The sequence below is a fragment of the Giraffa tippelskirchi genome, chromosome 1 (assembly GCF_054371585.1).
Source record: "Giraffa tippelskirchi isolate mGirTip1 chromosome 1, T2T-mGirTip1v1.2.pri, whole genome shotgun sequence".
Classification (NCBI taxonomy): Eukaryota; Metazoa; Chordata; class Mammalia; order Artiodactyla; family Giraffidae; genus Giraffa; species Giraffa tippelskirchi.
Genome location: NC_137275.1, coordinates 130245202 through 130269396, shown reverse-complemented (window position 1 = coordinate 130269396; position 24195 = coordinate 130245202). Strand labels below are relative to the sequence as shown.

The window sequence follows — 24195 nt, the reverse complement described above, 5'->3', positions numbered from 1 at the left end:
TCCCTGGGTCTGAGTCCCTCCAGCAGAGCCGCTCGGAGCCCCATGTCCTGGGGATGCCAACAGCTGACTCTCGGCCGAGCTCCACGGGCCCCGACATGCTCTCAGGTGTTCCTGCCATGATAACTTAAGCCACTGGGAGAAGGTGGCAGATTATCTTTCTATTGCCGGTACACGATGACAGGGAATGGGAGACGGAGTGGGAAGTGGGTTGTGGGGCGAGAAGGGTGCTGCTCAGAAAAAGAAATATGTTCTCAATATTTACGGAAAGATTATTTATCTTACAGGAATGGCCATTTTCCATTTGAAATACAGGATTTATTTGAACTGGGAAACAGCTGAGATCTATAAGTCTCTTACAGTTATTTGGCTTAACTCAGCAGTTTGATAAATCATGCATTTTCACGTGAATTGTCATTTATATTCCTGTCTCCAGAGGCCCTCCTTCCCCCACAAGGCACACTCTCAGGGTACGAAATTAACGGCACCTCTTGAGATTAACAACCCATTTTTGTGATGGATCTCTGGGCTGCAAAATTTACTAAATCCAGTAGATCAATAACTGTCACCAGCATAAATACTCTAAAAGATAAGGCAATCCTTCAATCATTTTTCTTTTGCAACTTGTACATGTTTTATTTATCCTTTTCTATTCTATTTTTAATCTCACTGACCAGGCAGGAAAGAATACACAAGCAAAATTAAGGAGATTCTGAAATCTGAACAGTAACCATGATTCTGAAATAGTCTGCAGTTCCCCACTCCCTGGGGATAAGACCGCCCCCCAGTTGCAGAATCTGCTGAAGCAAAGACTTAGTCCTGAGGAGTGGACGGCCCAGGGACAGTGCCTCAGAGCCCCATCAGCTTCTACCCCATCAGTTTCCACTGTGTCCTCTGATGCGGGCCAGAAAGGACTTACTTTACAACGCGGCCCAGAGAGGCTATTCACCCAAAGCCCCCGGTAAGGGAAAAGCCAGGGATCAGAGGTCAGATCCACAGCGAACGGGAGCCGGGGTGGGGGGTGGGCGGAAGGTGAGCTCTGATTACCCCGTTCTCAGTTCTTTCCCGCTGAGCCAAGCGCAGCTCTGATCCTTCAGCTTTGGCACTGCGGGTTCCCACTCAATTGGAGTTGCTATGTGAGTGGGAATCTCCCTGCTGTCTCTGGGTCACAGTTTAGCACAGACATTCCTAATGCTGCCGGAAAGCCTGGATCTAAGCAAGCCGGCAGGGCAGCGCCCTTGTGTAAGGGTCTCCCTCTGCCCACCGGCCTGGGAGCCCTGGTCCTGCCTCGAGAAATCATTAACCCGACTCACAGGGGCTGGGGCGGGGGCACCTCTACCTTTGGTTAAATTTGTGAACACCTAGGATTGAAATGGGCTGTGCAGAAAGGAGGGAACTCTTGGACATCTGAATTATCTTTCAAATTATTTGGCCTCTTTTGCTCCTGTTTTAATAAATAAAAATCTTCCTATGGAAGACACAGCATCTCCTTAGAGGATGAACAGCACAGTGGGAGAAAATAGATTTGCTATTCATAAGATGAGAAGTGCTGTTCATCTGTGGGAGATCATAAGAGATGATTTTCTCCCCCAGCCTAGCATCAGTCTTTTCACGCTGATATCATGAATCAGAATAAAATGTAAAACTGAGAATTAAGCCAACACTTGGGATAAGGAGATGGTTCTGTTTATAGAAATCGCCTCTGCCTAGCAGTGGGCTATTAAAACAGCAGACTACATTAGCAGTCAAGCACCTAAGAGTTTAGCAATCATATGATTAACAAGTTGAAAATAGAAAAGTGTAACAAGCAAAACAGAGAGGGAGAAGACAGTGACCTATATTATAGTTCATTATCGAGACGGGAATGCTAAAATTAAAAGCCACGGGTGTAGACTCCACGGTTAGAGCATTGGGGCCACCCACCGTATGTGGGACAGCCACAGAGAAGGCACCACCCGGCCCAGCCAACTCACCTCGGCCATCCTGGGTGGCCCGATGTCCGGAAGGGCTGACTGCACCATGATTCGGGGCACGGGCTGAGGAAACAAGGGAGCAGGTGGACTCGGGGGTCGGTGGGGGGGGCAGAGCAGACATAACCAGAGAAGCCTTCAACTGAACAGACGGGAAAGCCGTCAGGAGGACCCACCCAGAGCGAACGTCTACAGCTTGTAGGGATTCTGACAAGTCAATGGCTGGCAGGGCTGTCGGGGCTGGGGGGGATGTTGGGCCAGGAGCAGAGTCAGTGGCCCAGCCCCAGCGACACCAGACCTGGGCTAAAGACAGTAAGGAGTGGAGGTGCTCTCTTTGCTTGCGCACGGCACATGTTAGCCAAGGGCTGTATCTGTACACGGAGCTTTCTGGATGGCTCAGTGGTAAAGAACCCGCCTACCAATGCAAGAGATGTGGGTTCGCGCCCTGGGTCGGGAAGATCCCCTGGAGAAGGAAATGGGCATCTGCTCCCATATTCTTGCCTGAGAAATCCCAGGGACAGAGGAGCCTGGCGGGCTAACAGTCCCTGGGGTTGCAGAGTCGGACACGACTGAGCACGCATGAGTATCCCTTATTACCTGTACAGAGGAGCGTTACAGGACCTGACAGAGATGTGTGACAGGACAGGAAGATCGGGAAAGGCTTCAGGGGAGGTGGAGTACAAACCAAGCCTTGCCTAGCCAGGGAGATTCCTGGTCCAGAGGAGCGTGGGTGGAGCCGTCACAGGCAGCAAGGGGGCTGAGGATGGACGCCAGTGTGGCTGGGGCACAGAGGGACAGGAATGTGAACAGAGGCTCTGGGGTCTGAGCTAAGCTCCTGGGCAATGGCGAGGACCCCCACAGCTCCTGGGCAGAGGGGACAGGACATGAAGACGACCAACCTGCCGGTGGAAGGCAGACTGGCTGCAGAAACAGTGCAAGAGTGAGGCGGGCAAATGACAGGTGCCAACAACAAAGCCGGGTTGACGGGATAACAGCCTGAACTGAAGGGCACAAGTGACATCACATGAGGGGAGTCGGTTCCTTACGGATGTGTGGTTCAAGGAAGAGCTTTTTAAAACAGAGAGCTAAAAAGCACACAGAAACTAGCCCCAGAAGAAAGAAAAGTCGGGAGGAGGATCTGGTAACCCTGCAAGAGTCAGCAGCTGCTGCATTCACAACGGCAGGTGGGCACAGAGCAGACGCGACCATCTTGAAGAAACCTGCATTTATATCCCCAACCAAGGTCTGGCCCCTTCCTGGGCCTGCCTGCTCCGGAGCACAGGTCTGGAGGTCACCTCAGAGAGCTCGGCTCTGAGAGGGCTCCATCCAGGCCAAACACCTACCCTCAATCCCGTTTCACAGGAGGAGTCAAAGCTGGGTGTCGGGGCTTGTTGCCACGCAGTACCTTGATCTATCTAGTCTACTTGGTCTGGAAACCTTTTCAAGTCCCTCCCTCCAGCCCTGAGCATCCGGTTCCTCCCAGGTCCCCGGTGTGTCTGGGTGCCAGGGCTCCCCTGCTGTCATGACTCCCCAAGGGTCTGCAGGCATGAAGGCTGATGGCCGAAGTCGTGCTTCCTTTCTAGCAGCCCAGACTCTTAACTGAAGGGAGAAAAGTCCATCTGGAACAAAACAGCCCACGGAGAAGGCTGTTGACCTACATTCACACACCAAACAGCTGTGTTTTAGCAAAGGTACTGCTACAGCCAATTCTGCCCTAGGACAGCCTTTGGGAGAAAGGTACTAGAAGAGATTAATTCTGCTAGAGTTAAGTGAACAGCACCAGCATCTGAGAAAAAACCCCAGAGACAATGAAGTAGGACATGGTAGGAGATATAGCCAAATAGATCGGCGGACCTGAGGATAAACTAAGGGAAGATGCACTCTACCCGGCAGACACTGGGGAGCTCCTCGGGGTGAAGGCCTGGGAGAGCCAGGATCAGAGGTGTGTTTAAGAAAGACAATGGGGCAGAACGAGGGAGGGCATCCTGCCAGCAGCAAGGCCGTGAATCCCCCAGCCTCTCCCTCGATTCCCTGACCAGGAAAGACCCCCATGCTTCCCACCAACTCCCGTCACACATCTTGCCTGGCCCAGGCTTCCTTTCAGGGATTCTCCGTTTCAAGCATGTACCCCCCACTCTGTCTTACGGTCCCTTCAGTGCAGGGGCCAGTACCTTCATTTTTATTTTCCCCATTGTGTCCAAAGCCCCCCACGAATGGAAAGGTGTTCAGACCATATCTCTCAGTAAGGGCAGAAAAAAAAAGTTCGTTAAGCTGGAACGCCAGCATACTTACATTCTTCAGTTATATCTTACTTAAAACAGACAAGAGTGAGATGAAACATTCTCCTTTAAAGCACAAAAACGTAAAAACCCCACCAAGAAGGAACTATAGCCACCAAGGATGAAACCTTTTCTATGTCCTCCTAAATGAGGTAGAGAAAAATATACTTTTCTTTATGATTCAGAATAATTTTTTAAAAACCCAGTAAATGCTTGGGAAAGTATCTGCTTGACTGGGATGCAATACTGGAATCCAGCAGAGCCACAGGGCTTCCTGAGGGACAGGGCCCCAACTTCGTGGCTCCAGGCTTCTATGCTGAAGACCTCACGGCTTCCCCTCACTGTCCCTCACTCTCCACAACCACTTCTTCCCAGTAGCTCAAACAGTAAAGAATCTGCCCGTAATGCAGGAGACCTGGGTTCGATCCCTGGGTCAGGAAGATTCCCCTGGAGAAGGGCATGGCAACCTACTCCAGTATTCTTGCCTGGAGAAGTCCATGGACAGAGGAGCCTGGCGGGCTACAGTCCATGGGGTCACAGAGAGTCGGACATTCCTGAGCAACTAACACTTATACTTCTTGATCAGGCAATAGATCTGCTCTGTAGAGACACCCACCCAACCCCTAGATACACCTGAAATGGCTGGTGCCTATGTCAACAATAAGTTCACATCAGGTCTGAGTGGGTCCTGAGTGTAAACTCAGGTACTCCAGCCACACCTACTTCTCTGCTTCACACACTAGGCACTTTATGGTGCCCCCTCCTAGGGATGGCTGCCAGACAGCAGCTCTGGATGAAAAAGCATCACGAGGAACTGTTCTCCAGCAGAGGACATGCTCAAGAGGGTGGGGGTATTGGAATGAAAGTTTCCAAGCAGAGAAGATGCAGAGGAGGAAGGGGTTATCCAGGGACCAGACCGAGAAGACCTCCATGGGAGTAACTTCACCTGGAGACAGACCTTGAAGACACAATGACTCCTTGGGGAGGCCAAGCAACCCATGAAGAGTGGCATGACAAAGGCAGCCTGCCCTTTCTGTCTGGAGGCTCCCTCCCCTCACTTCCCTGCCTGGGAAAAGCTTCTCAACCTTCCAGGACCTCTTCAAAAGAGGGAAGGATCTGGAGTGACCAGAGTTGGGCAGAGGGAAGGGAGGTCAGGGCACGTGGAGGAGGCCTTGTGAGCTTATGGTGGATTTTCGCAGGCAATGAAGAGCTAGCAAAGGAACTGAATGAAGCGGTGGTAAGAACTAGGCTTACAGAAGATCATCCCTAAATGAGGAGACAGAAAATTTGGAGAAATCAATTAAGCAGTTGCGTCAGTGATTCAGCAGAGCACCAGTAATGTAAGAACCTGAACTTGGATGATAAGAGGAACAGGAAACAGAAAGAAGAATTCAGAGATATGAAGGAGGCCACCAAACACCTGGAGACAACTAGGGGCGAGAGTGAGAGACGGCGCCCGGGAAGAGCAGGAGACAGGGCAAGGGGGACGCTGGCTCCAGAGGGGGCAGCCTGTCGGTGCACAGGCTCCCACGCTCACGAGAGGGAGCAGCAGCTTCCTATATCCAGCGATGGCCTTCGGTGAATTCAGCAACCTTACTACGGGCACTAAAGTACCTCCAGAGTGTACTGAACTCTTCAGTGTGTCATTTGTCCTTCGCACAGAAGGGCTCACATTTCCAAATGGTATTGTTTGCATTTTAATCCTCCTCTGCATATCCCCCATGCAGGCGGCTGCCTCCTATTTCGAGAGCTCAAAACATTTCAGATCATAAGTTCATTAATCCTTACGACACATCTGGTAACTATTAATAAAAATGACTGCAAAGTATCTTGCAGCTATAAATATTAAGAAGTCCCATGAGGCGCGTGAATATAAGTATAATTATCTACATTTCACACTTCAGAAAGCGAGGCTCAGAGGCATTCACCTAAAGGTTAAAGGCTGGACGGCTACACCAGGGGTCAGAGACAGGATGAGAAGGGACTGTGGCCTCAAGGCCAGCTGAACCCAGCAGGGTGCTGTCCTGAGTGCGGCTCAGGTCTAGCAGACCAGCACATGAGAGGCACAGGCTGGCGTGGAAGTGTTGTGGGGAAAAGGTGACAGTCACTTCTCAGACCCTATCTCGTCATTTTTAAACTCTGGGTTTCATATGCCACCTGAATGAAACCAGAGCTCAGGATGTCCTAACTAGGCATAATAGCTGATTTGCCTGGAATGAAGTCTTAACTCCTTGACATGATGTGAAAGCTCCTCACCTCTCGTGAGGCTGAGCATGCTTCTTATCCACAGACTTCCTTGCGCTGTCCCTTCCCTGAGGCAATCACGGCCCACCTGGTGAAGACCTAGCCATCGTTAAGTCTTAGCTGGAGCATGATCTACTCTTCCTGAAACTGCAGGTAAAATGCCCGTCCCACCTTCACTGTGTCACCTCAACACACCACCTATAACCTATTTATCTGTCAATCTGTCTTGACGGGGGTCACTCTCAACTGCAAGCTCTCTGCAGGGTAGGGGTTATGTCTCCTTCATCTCATCCATAAAACAAGAACTTAATGTTTGTTGACTGAACAAGTAAATAAGTGAATGAATGACAAGTGATATAAAGGCTGAACTGTACACTTAGGATTTGGAAAAATCCTATCAAATTTGAAATTTTGGGCGCAGGGGAAGGTAGAGGGGAGAAGAGATATCTGTTGAAGCAACTTTATTAACACTTTGTTCAAAAATACTGAATTTCCTGATACCTTTTTTTTTCTTGTCTGAAAATGAACCTTTCCTAATAATCACCCTTTACCATGAATTTGATAAATTCTTTACAAGTCATGTTCTAATGGTTCCTAAGTAAATATGATCCTCTAAGTCATTTTTTTTTTAACTCTAACCAATCACTTTAATCCAAGCCTAGGAAAATACAACAAGAGATTTAAGATTTATTCTTGCCATAAATACTCAATAGCCAACCTTTGATTTTCATGCTGATAAAGTGAGAAAAATATAAAGAACACTACCAAGCAGAATATTTCCTCATCTTTGAATATGTTCTGGTAAAGGTAACAAACATTAGATAAAATCAGACATGTACAATTACCTAAAGATCAAGAATCAGCAATAGCTTAATCAATATAAACAGATTTTGAAAGGTTATGTTAATCAGAGAGGCAGGGTGCTGAGAAGGCAGTGACAGGGAGAGCTGGCAGTGCCCCCCAGCAACCGTGCAGGGACTGGCAGCTCCAGCCACTGTGGGAGGCTGGGGGGCACCCCTCAGGACCACCCAGGCTCACACAGCCAGCACCCCCACCCCCTCTGCCAGGGGTCCACGATCCACCTCATGATCTGCACTCTGGCTTTCCAGGAGGATCTGGCTAAGACTGTGCTGGTCCTTGTGTCCACCTGGCAGTCAGAGTTCTCAGTTTAAATGAGTGACTCTCATTCTAATCACTTCCTCAGTTCTTTGGGTAAAACTGATCACCTCTGGGTTGCACATCTGGAAGTGGCAATCCAGTCCACAGGAATTCTCTGTGCAATGTCAACCAGGGAGGACGGTGGGTGGCCACCAGCTGGTCCTCGCCAGAGACACTGTTACCCTACTTGCCTCAAGCTCTTTCTGACCAGCAACAAGTGTCCATGTGTCAGCATGCGATGGTGGCTTCCCTTCTCTGACCAATATTATAATCCCTCATAAGGTTTGTGGAGAAGGCAATGGCAACCCACTCCAGTACTCTTGCCTGGAAAATCCCAAGGACGGAGGAGCCTGGTAGGCTGCAGTCCATGGGGTAGCTGAGAGTCAGACACGACTGAGTGACTTCACTTTCACTTTCATGCATTAGGGAAGGAAATGGCAACCCACTCCAGTATTCTTGCCTGGAGAATCCCAGGGACGGGGGAGCCTGGTGGGCTGCCGTCTATGGGGTCTCACAGAGTCGGCCATGACTGAAGTGACTTAGCAGCATAAGGTTTGTACATTCACTTGGGTAGATTCCTCCAGTTCTATCCTTTTCCAAATCCACCTTCCAAACTGCAGTGAGAGGAGCCTCCTGAGACACAAATTTGACCACGTCACTTTCCTGCTTTAAGTTGTCAATGCCCAGAAATAATTGTTTTTAGAAAGAAATGGGCCAAAAAACCCAAAAATAGATACTACCTAGTGTTTTTCCACAGCATGACTAGCTCTTCCTTCAAATACTCTATAGATTCATTCTATAAAGATTATCACTTGCTGTTTTTTATCAAATCCAGTGAAATCTCTTTAGATCACAATTGTGCATTAAATTCTGTTTCTTGACTATGTCTCAGTTCTGCTCCTCACTATGCACTGTAACCTTAGACAAGATGTTACCTACCTGAGACTCATCTTCACATCTCTAAGTCAGCGCCTAACCTTACCCTTTAACTTGTGTGTCCAGCATGGCAGCCACCAGCCAGGTGGCTTCTGAGCACTTGAAATGCTGAGGAAGTGGATTTTTTATTTTACTTAATTTTAATTAATAACATCTAAATTTAAAAATTAAAGTGCCTTTTAGTATGTTTTTGTAACGTCTTGGGCATGTGGATTTATTTTTTCAATTCTATGAACCCGGAATGCAGATCAAGTATTTCGAAGGAAAATTTAGTATCTGAATCGAGATGTGCTAGAAATGTAAACTACACACCTGATTTTGAGGACTCTACAGAAAAAAAAGAGAGAGAGAAGGAGATCTCAGATAGTTTTTTATACTGATGACAGGTTGAAATGACGATATTATGAATATACTGGGTTACGTAAATTATTTAATTCAACCTGTTTCTTTTTACTTTTTCAAGTGTGACTACTAGAAATTTTTAATGACACACATGGCTCATATTTTATTTTCATCAGACAGCACTGTTGTTGAGCTGATGTATATAAAATCCCTGGTAAGCAGCCAGTACATGTCTAAAGCACCATGGTAATCCTAATTACTGGAATTTCATTCACTGTCTTCCAAGGTATTTCTCCAGATCTAAGTAAAACATGTACCAGGTGTCTGTCACTCAGTCACGTTGGACTCTGTGACCCCCATGGACTGTAGGCTGCCAGGCTCCAGGTAGCCTTCTATATTCTAAAGGTTGTGTCAGGAGTTGAGGATACAATATGTGCAAAATCAAACATAAACACAGTCCTCCTCTTCAGAAACAGGCACTCAGGGTCTAATACCTGATATTCCTATTTAATTGTAATTACATAAAACACCTAAAAGGGCTTCCCTGATGGTCCAGTGGTTAAGAATCCACCTGACAAAGTAGGGGACATGGGTTTGATCCCTGGTCCAGGAAAACCCACATGCTGCAGGGCAACTAAGCCCATGGGCCACAACTACTGAGCCCACGTGCTGCAACTTTTGAAGTCCACATGCCCTCGAGCCTGTGCTCCCCAACAAGAGAAGCCACCATAATGAGAAGCCTTCACACCACAGCTAGAGAGTAGTCCCGGCTCGCCACAACTAGGGAAAGCCCCCAGCAACAAAGACCCAGCACAGTCAAAAATAAATGAATCTTAAAAAAAAAAAAAAAAAGAACTAAAAGGCACACTTCTGTCAACAAGTAAATTATTTACCAGTTGATAAAAGTGAATGAGCCTGTCCTAACAGACTTCATGGTTGGATGGTATCACTGACCCAATGGACATGAATTTGAGCAAACTCCGGGAGATACTAAACAACAGGGAAGCCTGGCGTGCTGCAGTCCATGGGGCCACAAAGAGTTGGACAGGACTTAGCGACTGAACAACAATATATGTGTTAGCTCAACATACTTGAGATCCTACATATGGAAAATTTTAAACACTAATATTTCTGAAGTTGTCAGGAAAGAGACAGTTTCTTATATATTTAGGATTTAGCTAGTTTACTTTTTAAACTGCTACATGATAATTGGTAAAACTTAAGTATTTACGTGGAAAAAGATTTCTATTTTTTAAAAATAGGATGTAATAAGTCACTCTATCCACTCAGTTTTTCAAGTATCCACGAAGAATGAAGGATAATTTATGAAACACAGTGAAGTGAAAGTCGCTCAGTCATGTCCAACTCTTTGCAACCTTATGGACTATACAGTCCATGGAATTCTCTAAGCCAGAATACTGGAGTGGGTAGCCTTTCCCTTCTCCAGGGGATCTTCCCAATCCAGGGACTGAACCCAGGTCTCCCGCACTGCAGGCAGATTCTTTACCAGCTGAATCAACAGAATGGCTATTAATCTAAAACCTTAAAAACGGAGTCTAAATCTAGACTGTCCCCAGCTTAGTGTGTCCTACAAGCTAAGAATGGTTTTTACACTTTGAAATTGTTAAAATATCAATAAAAGAATACTTTGTGACATGTAAAAATTATATGAAATTCAAATTTCAGGGTTATAAATAAAGTTTTATTGGAACAAAACCAGACCCATTGTTCAGCATTGTCTGCAGCCAGTTCTGCCAGTTCTGCCAGGAAAGCCTAAAATAAAACTATCTGGCTCTTGACCAAAAAACCCTGCCAACCCTGGGTCTACAGACTCATACAAAAGTATACAAGGCCCATTTCTGAAAAATAAGTGGAAGATGAGGCCTCTTCAAATCAACTACTATCCTGCCTCAGAAACTATCTTCTTTTCATTATTCTTCAGATTAGCTACTAACCCTGATTCTGAAAGACAAGTTGGCAACTTAGTGTCTAAGTATGTCAATATCCATGCATTTCTGGGGCAAAGACAGATGGTAAGATGTTATGATTTTGGAAAACAAAACAGATAAGAGTCTCATTTCATAAAGAAGAACTGCCTAAGAATTCATCCACAAAGCAACTGAACAGAAATCATTTTCCTTGAATTTTTGTTAAAAGTCTATATTCCAAAAGGTCTGTACAAACTTCCCTTTATTAACACAAGAACAAGCAATATAGTATAACATATCCAAATATAAATTACAGGGGAAAAGAACCTTTAAAAACAACCTGAATACTTAAGGAAAACTCAAGGCTAGAAAAACAACGTCTAGATCCTTTTTCTTATTTTTAGTTAGTTACGATGATGAACCTTTGGTACTTCCCTGGTTGCCAGTGGTTAAGACTCTAGGCTCCCAATGCAGGGTGCCTGCGTTCAATACCTGGTCAGGGAACTAGATCCCACATGCCACAACTTAAGCCTGGAGCAGTCAAATAAATAATTTTTTTTTTTTTTTTTAAATAAGCAGCTTCCTTCGAGACAAATTCTTACACCTCAACCAACTGAAATAGAACTTAAGGGAAAAAAAAGATGATAAACCCCTAAGACAACACAGCAAGCATTTATACAGCCTATTTCATCAGAGGAGCCTGAGTAATGAAGAGTCTAAAACAGCATCTTAGTGCACAAGGGAAGAACCACTAGCTGTGTTTGTTTCTCCCCATTTTACATATGGAGCACTCACTCACATGAGAGCTGAAAGAACTACCTAAGCATCTCTCCAGCTGGGTCAGAGATGTGTAGGGCACTGCTTTCTCTACTCAAGGCTCTGTCCACCTACCACACTGGAAGCTGTGTTGAAAATGGAGACAGAAACCCTTGTGGTCAGCAGGGCAGGCCTAAGCAAAGCCCAGGACACTGAAGAGGAGCTAACAGTAGAGCAAGGATAGGCCAGAAATGTGCCTGTGTCTTTGATGGTGGAAATTATATGTGAGCATTAACTCAGATGGTAAAGAATCTGCCTGCAATGTGGGAGACCTGGGTTCAATCCCTGGGTCAGGAAGATCCCCTGAAAAAGGGAATGGCAGCCCACTCCAGTATTCTTGCCTGGAGAATTCCATGGTTAGACAGTCCATGAAGAAGAAAGAGTCGACACGACTGAGCGACTAATACTTTCACTTTTTTCTTTCATTAACTCCTTAATTTCCCAAATGAACCCAAGATGCCATTTGGAATTCAGAAGTTGGAAGTACATAAATAGCTTCATCTGAACACCAACTTCTAGACATATGAAAAAAGCTATTATGCCAATTAATTCAATCTAACTAATTAGAGAGCAGGAAGTTCTTTCAATTATTTTATGTGCTGTCTGAGAAACACACTTGAATATGAGTACAGATTTCATTAATTGCAGTTCATTATTTTCCAGATTCGTTACTAAACTTGCATCAGAAGGTCAAAGACAGCAATTTTGTCAGCTGCCACCTCTTTCGGTGCTTGTATCTTTTGCATTTCTGGAACTCAGACAGAAATTGATTACAAACAAAAAACAAATCTCCATAAAAATGAGAAACATAAGTTTTATAAATATGTTCAAGCCAGATGATTTTGTAAAATATGAGAAACTTTGTCTTTAAAGACTTCCTTAAAATAGTTATTTTCTTTCTTTATAAATTTATTTATTCCTCAGGATGAACTGTTAACTTTCTATCTGACAAGAAAATATCCATGAATCTTCTCAAATACTGAAATATGCCCCCAAAATAATAGAATCTTGATCTGAGAACCTGCTGATTCCAAAGAACAAGTTAATAAACACTAATCTTTTCATTAGCGATTATGTGTTTGTATCATTGCATGAGGGACGGAACTGAACATTCTTGTTTGAAAATGTCAAGGACACTCTGATTAAAGGTACTTTTTTGTTAATAATCATTCCTTCATCACTTCTGCTTCTCTTCCACCTAATCTAACAAAGAAAAGAGGAAATATGACTGGTAGAAACAGGACCTATTTCATTCCTCGGTTCTTACTGGGAATATTTTTACATTTTCAAAATCTTATTTCTTAAAAAATAGAAGTGACTGAAGTCCATGGCGGTGTTGAGAGAGGACCCGGATATCTATAAATCACTGTACTGGTTCACGGTTGTTACCTTTTTCTCGCTATATAACTTTGTCATTCTGTGCCGTTCATTCTGCTGTTTTCCTGGAACCATCCTTATACAACTCTTCCCCGCCTTCTGTGCTGCGATCCCTTGAATGCTTATCCAGCCAGCTCTCTTAGTCATTGTTCAGTCAAGCTATAAATAACTCCTTTAATCCTTCCTCATAAATCATTTCTGATATTATTCTCTGAAATAATTCCAGTTGGTCAACGGACATCCAGTAGTAAGGTGCCCAGAACTACATGCAATGATCTAACTGTCCTCGAACGAGGCCAGAGAGAATCCAGGTGTGTGTTTAGGTGGGTTGCTGTGTCTCTGCTACTGTGACTCTTCCAGAGAAGGAGTTTAAGTCTCCAAACTTGGGACAGAAACAGAAAAAGCAAGAAGCTTTAAGATTTTTCATCACAGTTAGGTGGGAAACAGAGAGAGAAGTGGCTTTGAAAACAATGAAAAGAGAAATGAGAGTGTGCTTACCTTACTCTATGACCACTGAAGAATGATGAGGCATTTATTATAAGAGACAGAGTTGACATCTTTAGCTGTTAGGACTGGAGAAAGCCTAGGAAAGTAAAGAATCTTTAACTTCTGGGCAACAGCAGAAAAAAGCGGAGGCAAAGACTGGGTGGCAATAAGCCAACTTTTTTCCTGAAAGACTTGGAGGGTCCACAGGGAGAGAAAAAAGTAAGAACTTCAACTTTTGGGTATCAAGTCTGATTTCCAAGTGAATAGGATGCCATTATAGGGACGACAGAGGATGAGATGGCTGGACGGCATCACCGACTCGATGGACATGGGTTTGGGTGGACTTAGGGGGTTAGTGATGGACAGGGAGGCCTGGTGTCCTGCGGTTCATGGGGTCGCAAAGAGTCGGACACGACTGAGCGACTGAACTGAACTGAACTGATAGCGACGATTACTGTGAAAAACTAGGAAACACTAAAGAAACAGTCTAGTTGGTACAGCAATGTACTTGGTGTTATTTTGAGATTCCATTGTTGCAAAAGTGCCCCATTTCCAAGGATGAAACATCATTTAGGTGGTAATGACTTAAAGCATATTTAAAGTGGCCCTAGTAAGGGAAACCTCTATATAGATATTGTCTCTGTATTTCTCTAGAGTGACACTGTCTCCATACTGATAGTGAAAATTATAATTTACTTCTCTAAAAGCTTTAGCAAAGATAGCAAAAATGAGAAGAACAGAAGCAGCATCTCTGATCAGCTAAGAATAGTTAAACAACTTTAAGAACAGTTCTTCAGTGGAACTTGCATCAGTCTAAGAAAGAAACTTCCTGAATATGCCTTGATATCTCAAATCCCCACTCGGGTGTGATTCTCTCACCTCTCAGTGTTAACCACAGTCCTTTACACTGGGTATATTCCAACTATCTAATACTAACATCTGTACATACATCAGTGGCCAATCAACATACACTTTCCATCAGATCTGCCCCTGCCTTCAAGGATTACATTGTAGAGGCGATAACCAATAAACATATAAATGTAACGCCTAAAAAAAAAATTAAATAAGAGAATACACTGTATTATGTATGGTAGAGGCTGCTGTTTTAGTTTGGTTGGTCCAGCGCACTCTAAATTCAAGCATATTTGTTTACAGTGGCCTTTCTTGATCCTTACAGTAACAGACTAGTCTACTAGAGACTTACTAACCACACAAAGACTTTGGGGAAGAGCATTCCAAGTAGAAGGAAATGCAAGTAAGAAAACTCTTGAGACCAAAAGGAGCTTCATGTGTTCACGAGATCAACAACAACAAAAAGGCCAATCAATACGGCTTAGCATGGTGCAAAAAGAAGAAAATAAAGGGAATAAAGATGAAAGGTCAGGGGCTAGATCACATAGGACACTGTAAACCACAGTAAGGAATTCAGATTTTATTCAGTTTCAGTGAGAAGCAATGGAAGGTTTCAAGCCATGAACTAATACAAGGCCTTGGGAGCTCACTCTGGCTTCTCTGTGAGTAACAGACTTAGTGAGGCAAAAAGCATCAGTTGATCAGCTGGTAGCCTGCTGCACAATCAGGGCCAGAGATGATGGCTTGGATGAGTGATGAGAAATGGAGTCATCACACTGAAAGTGGTACCTATAAAACTTTACTTATGGTCTATTTGTGAGGTGAAGCAACGAGGTGGACATCTGTGCTATACGCTGAGATGGGCATATATTAATATTTCAGAAGTATTCTGTATGTTGGAAGTAAACAGACTTGTGAGCTGAAACCGACAGCAATGATATGAACTTGTAAAATGTGAATGTCTAATTGATTTGTAAGTCAAAAAGCTGAATGGGCAGTTAGCTCCACGAGGCCAGAGCTCAGGGGCGAAGCCTGGGCTGGAGACAGAAATGTGAGCATCAGTGGATAAACAGTAAAAGCCATAGAGTTGGATGAGGTCACCCAGGAGGGTGCTCTGGAACCCCTGAATGTTAGCAGCTTGATGGAACAAAGGGTCCCATAACAGGCAACTGAGAAAGATGGAGCAGTCAACAAGGGAAGCCAAGCGAACGGCTCATTGCTGAAGTCCAGAGAGGAAAATGTGTCCTGCACGACTGTCAAGTCAGAGGAGGACTGAGAAGTGCGGGCGAGAGAGATGTGGCTCTGGTGACCTTGAGAAATGGTCCTTCAAGGGACTGTGGTTTCATAAACCAACTGGGAACAGTTCAGCTCCACCACTGGGCACCTTCATTAAGGCTACTTTTCTATTTACGTTTTCATTTATTTATGAAATATGAAGCACTGGGGGCCACTTTCTCCAACACCTTTGCGTGTGCATGCTAAGTTGCTTCGGTTGTGTCTGACTCTCTGCGACCCCGTGGACTGTAGCCTGCCAGGCTCCTCTATCCATGGGATTCTCCAGGCAAAAATAATGGACTGGGTTGCCAAGCCCTCCTCTAGGGGATCTTCCTGACCCAGGGCTCGAACCCGGGTCTCCTACATCTCCTGCACTGGCAGCGGGGTTCTTTACCACTAACACCACCTGGGAAGTCCTTTGCAAATACATGCTCAAATAAGTAAACTGACTGAATATTACTTAAGGTATCTTCAAAGTATTTCAAGGTTACCCCTCTTAACCTGGACACTGCACACTGCAGTTTCCACCAACCACTAGACTGCTTTCTAAACCACTGCTATTCCTCTCATATCCAGAAGAACCAATCACTCACTGGCAAGAGACGAAAGGTTACTCTTATGGTAGCAGGTGCTCTGACTTATATCAAAACCTTGAAGCAGCTTGAAAAGAATAATTGTAACTCTGGTCATCTGAGTCACTGACTTCTAATGCGACTCCAATTTCCTTTAGCTTATGTAACTTTTGTCTTCACCAAACAGCAATTGCAAAATAGTGGATATCAAGCTTTAATGTGAATGAAAATCACCTTACTGCGTGTGTGTGTGCTCAGTCGTGTCTGACTCTCTGCAACCCTATGGACTGGACTGTAGCCCGCCAGGCTCCTCTGTGCATGGGATTTTCCAGGCAAGAATACTGGAGAGGGTTGCCATTTCCCACACCAGGGTATCTTCCCAACCCAGGGATCGAACCCACGTCTCCTGCATTGGCAGATGGATTCTTTACCACTAATGCCACCTGGGAAGCCCTGAAAATCACCTTGTGTACTTATGTTGTTGTTTAGTTGCTAAGTTGTCTTTGTCTCTCTGTTACCCCATGGACTGTAGCCCGCCAGGCTCCTCTGTCCATGGGGATTCTCCAGGCAGGAATACTGGAGTGAGTTGCCATTTCCTTCTCCATTGTGTACTTATAAATGCAGATTATCAGGTGCCCCAAGGTGAGGAATGGGTTCTAAGATCAGACCATATTTTTAAGTTACCTTTTTAAAAAGCTACCATGGAAATTCTGGCACAAATAGTCCATGAATCATACTTTGTGAAACAACACAGCAGTTTAGAACAGAATAAGGTACACAGTAACAAACCCCGGAAAAATCCTTTTTGCCTACCCTAACCCCACCAAGTATCAGGTTGGCTATTTCTGTTAGTTCTCACTATCTCAGATTCATCCTGATAAGGGTCAAGCACCCTTTTGTGCCCAGTTAAATTTAAACATTTCCAAAATCTCAAAGTTTAATTTTTTTCATCCAATAAGAATCTACACTGATGTAATATGCTCATATACTGCTAGCTTGAAAAAAAATACCTGTACAGCAGCCTTACAAAACTATTACCTTAAATATACACTCATGAACTTAGAAAATTCTTTTAAAGAGTTAAGGTCTCAGGAAAGGACTCGCCTGCACTTCTGCAACTTGAATGTTTCAGTGAATGTGGAGAAGCTAATGTCAAAAGACCTATTTCAACAACTGAACCTGCACTGTATGTGTTTTTGAATGAGTATAAATAAGTCCTCATTTATCATTTTCTGCTGAATTCACACTTAGAGGAGGCTAGAAACTGCATTTCCAACAGGATTCCCATGCACCATCACATACAAGCAGTTTCCTGATGATCTGGGAAACCCTTTCACATCTTCTCTGAAACTTCTTCTAAGGCTGGGTAGAGAGTTTCAAGAAAAGGGGGGCCTAAGACAAGTGATCCCTTTTGATATTTAAGTAAAAGAACAGGTAAACCACAGTAGAGGAAAAAGAGGTTGAGCGGCAAGGACGGGGATGATGTAAAATAGTTTGAAATAAGAAATGAAATCAAGAATTAAAAATAGAATTACATTTTCTGTTTGGCAATACACAAACAACACTAAGTGCACTTCATAAATTTCACTATTGTTGCTCTAAGTGATATTACCATAAATCACATTAGGAGCGTTACTTGGCATTTTTTAAAAGCAAAAAGGATTGAGAGTGTCGATATGTTTAAACAGCTCTGTTCTCTTCGACGAGAGTGGAAGAGAAATTATCAGAGCTTTCACCAGGTCTGAAAGCCCAGCTCTGACACCCCCATGGCTGCTCCCCACTCCCTCCAGCTCAGTGCAGCATGGAGCAAGGCTGGGCCAGCGACCTGTAGGGAGCACGTGCAGGGTGCTCTCCCGAGGCTTTTACCTGGTGCGCGAGGGGAGACAGCTGCTTGCCCCTTTTCTCGTCACGGACAGGGAAAAGAGACTTCAGCAGCTTCGGCATCTGTGGCACCAAAGATTTCACGGGGTTCAAGTAGGAGGCTGCGAGGCTACTGAGTCCTGCCGAAAATATTGAAAGGAAAAGAGATAAGGCAAAAATGATTACAGAGATGCTCTCCTTATTGTAAACTGGCCAAGCATTGTTTGTAAGCAAAACAAACAATAAAAATTTTTAAAGGTATACTGGAAAAATTAATACAGAAAATACATAATAGTACTACGCGTATTGTGTGCTCACTCGGTCTTGTCTGACTCTACAACTCCATGGACTGTAGCCCACCAAGCTCCTCTGTCCATGGGATTTCCCAGGCAAAATACTGGAGTCGGTAGCCATTCCCTTCTCCAGGGGATCTTCCTGACCCAGGGATCGAACCTGTACCTCTTGTGCCTCTGGCACTGGCGGGTGGATTCTTTACCACTAGTGCAAACACTTTGTAAGAAAGCAAACACAGGGATGAAAGAAACAAAACAAAGGAGTGAGGAAATTCCCTGGCAGGCCAGTGGTTCGGCTCCACACTTCCACTGCTGAGTGCCCCAGGTTGGGGAACTAAGGTCCTGCAAGCTGCATGGAATAGCCAAAGAAAAAAAAAAGAGAGAGAGAGAGACCAACATCCAAAAAAAACTTAAGATGAATAAAGAGCCAGATGACAGAATCATCTAAATGCCGAGGGAAAAAAATTAGGGACAATCCAAAGTTTTACACTGAGTTAGAGTTAGACAAGCCATGCCATGTGGGGCAGGCCAAGACAGAAGGATCATGCTGGAGAGTTCTGACAGAATGTGGTCCACTGGAGAAGGGAATGGCAAACCACTTCAGTATTCTTGCCTTGAGAACCCCATGAACAGTTCAGTTCAGTTCAGATGCTCAGCCGTGTCTGACTCTTTGCGACTCCATGAACCACAGCATGCCAGGCCTCCCTGTCCATGACCAGCTCCCTGAGTCCACCCAAACCCATGTCCATCAAGTCGATGATGCCATCCAGCCATCTCAGTCTCTGTCGTCCCCTTCTCCTCCTGCCCTCAATCTTTCCCAGCATCAGGGTCTTTTCCAATGAGTCAGCTCTTCGCATCAGGTGGCCAAAGTATTGGAGCTTCAGCTTCAACATCAGTCCTTGCAATGAACCCCAGGATTGATCTCCTTTAGGATGGACTGGTTGGATCTCCCTGCAGTCCAAGGGACTGTCAAGAGTCTTCTCCAACACCACAGTTCAAAAGCATCAATTCTTCTGTGTTCATCTTTCTTTATAGTCCAACTCTCACATCCATACATGACCACTGGAAAAACCATAGCCTTGACTAAACAGACCCTTGTTGGCAAAGTAATGTCTCTGCTTTTAAATATGCTATCTAGGTTGGTCATAACTTTCCTTCCAAGGAGTCAGCGTCTTTTAATTTCATGTCTGCAGTCACCACCTGCAGTGATTTTGGAGCCCAGAAAAATAAAGTCAGCCACTGTTTCCACTGTTTCCCCATCTATTTGCCATGAAGTGATGGGACCAGATGCCATGATCTTAGTTTTCTGAATGTTGAGCTTTAAGCCAACTTTTTCACTCTCCTCTGTCCCTTTCATCAAGAGGCTCTTTAGATCTTCTTCACTTTCTGTCATAAGGGTGGTGTCATCTGCATATCTGAGGTTATTGATATTTCTCCCGACAATCCTGATTCCAGCTTGTGCTTCATCCAGCCCAGCGTTTCTCCATGAACAGTATGAAAAGGCAAAAAGATAGGACACTGAAAGATGAACTCCCCAGGTCAGTAGGTGCCCAATATGCTACTGGAGATCAGTGGAGAAATAACTCCAGAAAGAATGAAGGGATGGAGCCAAAACAAAAACAACCCCCAGTTGTGGATGGGACAGATGATAGAAGCAAGGCTTGATGCTGTAAAGAGCAATATTGCATAGGAACCTAGAATGTTAGGTCCATGAATCAAGGTAAATTGGAAGTGGTCAAACAGGAGATGACAAGAGTGAACATCGACATTCTAGGAATCAGCAAACTAAGATGGACTGGAATGGGTGAATTTAACTCAGATGACCATTATACCTACTACTGTGGGCAGGAATCCCTTAGAAGAAATGGAGTAGCCATCATAGTCAACAAAAGAATCCAAAATGAAGTACTTGGATGCAATCTCAAAAACGACAGAATGATCTTTGTTCACGTCCAAGGCAAACCATTCAATATCACGGTAATCCAAGTCTATGCCCCGACCAGTAACACTGAAGAAGCTGAAGTTGAACAGTTCTATGAAGACTTAAAAGACCTTCTAGAACTCACACCCAAAAAAGATGTCCTTTTCATCACAGGGGACTGGAATGCAAAAGTAGGAAGTCAAGAAACACCTGGAATAACAGGCAAATTTGGCTTTGGAGTACAGAATGAAGAAGGGCAAAGGATAATAGAGTTCTGCCATGAGAACACACTGGTCATAGCAAACATACTCTTCCAACAACACAAGGGAAGGACTCTATACAGGGACGTCACCAGATGGTCGACATCAAATCAGATTGATTATATTCTTTGCAGCCAAAGATGGAGAAACTCTACACAGTCAGCAAAAACTAGACGAGGAGCTGACTGTGGCTCAGATCATGAACTCCTTATTGCCAAACTCAGGCTGAAATTGAAGAAAGTGGAGAAAACCACTAGACTATTCAGGTATCACCTAAATCAAATCCCTTATGATTATACAGTGGAAGTGAGAAATAGATTTAAGGGACTAGATCTGATAGACAGAGTGCCTGATGAACTATGGACAGAGGTTCATGACATTGTACAAGACACAGGAATCAAGACCATCCCCAAGGAAAAGAAATGCAAAAAAGCAAAATGGCTGTCTGAGGAGGTCTTACAAATAGCTGTGAAAAGAAGGGAAGCGAAAAGCAAAGGAGAAAAGGAAAGATATACCCATTTGAATGCAGAGTTCCAAAGAGAGAATAGCAAGGAGAGATAAGAAAGCCTTCCTCAATGATCAATGCAAACAAACAGAGGAAAACAATAGAATGGGAAAGACTAGAGATCTCTTCAAGAAAATTAGAGATACCAAGGCAACATTTTATGCAAAGATGGGCTCAATAAAGGACAGAATTGGTAGGGACCTAACAGAAGCAGAAGATATTAACAAGAAGGTGGCAAGAATACACAGAAGAACTGTACAAAAAAGATCTTCACAACCCATGATGGTGTGATTACTCACCTAGAGCCAGACATCCTGGAATGTGAAGTCAAGTGGGCCTTAGGAAGCATCACTACAAACAAAGCTAGTGGAGGTGATGGAATTCCAGTTGAGCTATTTCAAATTCTGAAAGATGATGCTGTGAAAGTGCTGCACTCAATATGCCAGCAAATTTGGAAAACTCAGCAGTTGCCACAGGACTGGAAAAGGTCAGTTTTCATTCCAATCCCAAAGAAATGCAATGCCAAAGAATGCTCAAACTACCACACAATTGCATCATCTCACACACTAGTAAAGTAATGCTTAAAATTCTCCAAGCCAGGCTTCAGCAATACGTGAAATGTGTACTTCCAGATGTTCAAGCTGGTTTTAGAAAAGGCAGAGGAACCAGAGATCAAATTGCCAACACCCGATGGATCATCGAAAAAGCAAGAGAGTTCCAGAAAAACATCTATTTCTGTTTTACTGACTATGCCAAAGCCTTTGACTGTGTGGCTCGCAATAAACTGTGGAAAATCCTGAAAGAGATGGGAATACCAGACCACCTGACCTGCCTCTTGAGAAACCTGTATGGAGGTCAGGAAGCAACAGTTAGAACTGGACATGGAACAACAGACTGGTTCCAAATAGGAAAAGGAGTACATCAAGGCTGTATATTGTCACCCTACTTATTTAACTTAAATGCAGAGTACATCAGGAGAAACGCTGGGCTGGAAAAAGCACAAGCTGGAATCAAGATTGCCAAGAGAAGTATCAATAACCTCAGATATGCAGATGACATCACCCTTATGGCAGAAAATGAAGAACTAAAGAGCCTCTTGATGAAATTGAAAGAGGAGAGTGAAAAAGTTGGCTTAAAGCTCAACATTCAGAAAACTAAGATCATAGCATCCGGTCCCATCACTTCATGGCAAACAGATGGGGAAACAGTGGAAACAGTAGCTGACTTTTTCTGGGCTCCAAAATCACTGCAGATGGTGACTGCAGACATGAAATTAAAAGACACTTACTCCTTGGAAGAAAAGTTATGACCATCCAAGACAGCATATTAAAAAGCAGAGACACTACTTTGCCAACAAAGGTCCATCTAGTCAAGGCTATGGTTTTTCCAGTGGTCATGTATGGATGTGAGAGTTGGACTATAAAGAAGCTGAACGCCGAAGAATTGATGCTTTTGAACTGTGGTGTTGGAGAAGACTCTTGACAGTCCCTTGGACTGCAAGGAGATCCAACCAGTCCATCCTAAAGGAGATCAGTCCTGGGTGTTCAATGGAAGGACTGATGTTGAAGCTGAAACACCAATACTTTGGCCACCTGATGCGAAGAGCTGACTCATTGGAAAAGACCCTGATGCTGGGAAAGATTGAGGGCAGGAGGAGAAGGGGATGACAGAGGATTAGATGGTTGGATGGCATCATCGACTCGATGGACATGGGTTTGGGTGGACTCAGGGAGTTGGTGATGGACAGGGAGGCCTGGTGTGCTGCGGTTCATGGGCTCGCAAAGAGTCGGACACGGCTGAGCAACTGAACTGAGCTGAACTGAAAGTTTTACATGTAGTTAAACTAACTTCCCAGAGTGAGATGTTGTTATCATTGTTTGGTCGCTCAGTCATGTCTGACTCTTCACAACCCCATGGATTGCAGCCCACCAGGTTCCTTTGTCCATGGGATTCTCCAGGTAAGAATACTGCAGTGGGTTGCCATGTCCTGCTCCAGGGGATCTCCCCAGCCCAGGGATTGAACCCACATCTCCTGTACTGGCAGGTGGATTCTTTACCACTGAGCCACCAGAGAAGCCCAGAGTGAGGATGATCCCTAATCAAATACATATCTAGTCAACAATTAACCAAAGGCTGATCATAAAAGGAGAGACAATCAGACATGATATGTCTCTTAAGGGAAAGTACATAAAACTACTCATTCATTTATCCTACCTTCTGCCCCTGCCTCAAACTAGCCTCAATCTGACCACAGCTGCAGATCTAACCACCAATTTACAGGAAATACACTGGGCAGACAATCATGCTTAAATAACTTGGTGAGGATGGCAAAAATCAAAGTGTACAGAGTCTACAACACAAAACCTGGTCTCTTCACCAAATACAAACGCAACAGGGAAAAAAGATGAAGAGGCACATACTGACTAAACAGATGTGTGTGTGTATGTTAGTTGCTCAGTCATGTCCAACTCTTTGCAACATCATGCACTGTAGCCCATCAGGCTTCTCTATTCATGGAATTTTCCAGGCAAGAATACTGGAGCCGGTAGCTATTCCCTTCTCCAGGGGATCTTCTTAACCTAGGGATCGAACCTAGGTCTCCTGCACTGCAGGCAGATTCTTTACCATCGAGCCACCAGGGAAGCCCCAAGACATATCAACTAACCACCATGTGTGAACTTCACTTGAATTTTCATTCAAAATAACTAAAAGATACTATTGATCCACCTGGGGAACTCTAAACACCAGCTAGATGTTTAATAATATTTTGTGATTATTTTTAATTTTTCTTAAAATGTTGTTGTGGGTATTCCTTTAGAGATGTATGTACAAACATTTATAGATGAGACAGTGTCTGAGATTTGCTTCAAAGTCATCCTGAGCATCTGCGGAGATGTAGTGGGAGCACAGATAAGTAAGCCTGGTGTTGCTCTGATCATCCTGAAATCAGCACTGGGCACTTGAGGGCACCACATTTCACTCTTTCTACTTTATATACCTGATATTTTCCACAGTAGAAGGATTCTTCAAAGTGAGAGCAAAATAAAAACTTTAAACATACAAAAGAAAGAGTTTGTCCCTAAAAAAATAGATCACTGCTAAAGCCACTAATGATGGATATATA

General features: G+C 44.3%; 1 protein-coding gene across 5 annotated transcripts in view; it reads right to left on the bottom strand.

The window, feature by feature from the left end:
- The window catches only part of KIF13B (kinesin family member 13B), a 211488-nt gene that overhangs the window by 9339 nt on the left and 177954 nt on the right, over positions 1 to 24195 (bottom strand). For 4 of the 5 annotated variants that reach the window (XM_081496112.1, XM_081496072.1, XM_081496092.1 and 1 more), the window contains 2 exons: positions 18099 to 18232; positions 1971 to 2033 (listed from right to left, as the gene is read on the bottom strand). In XM_081496112.1, coding sequence (XP_081352238.1) covers positions 1971 to 2033; positions 18099 to 18232 — 197 coding nt within the window. The remainder of the gene's footprint in view (positions 1 to 1970; positions 2034 to 18098; positions 18233 to 24195) is intronic. The other variant, XM_081496101.1, reaches the window with a different exon arrangement.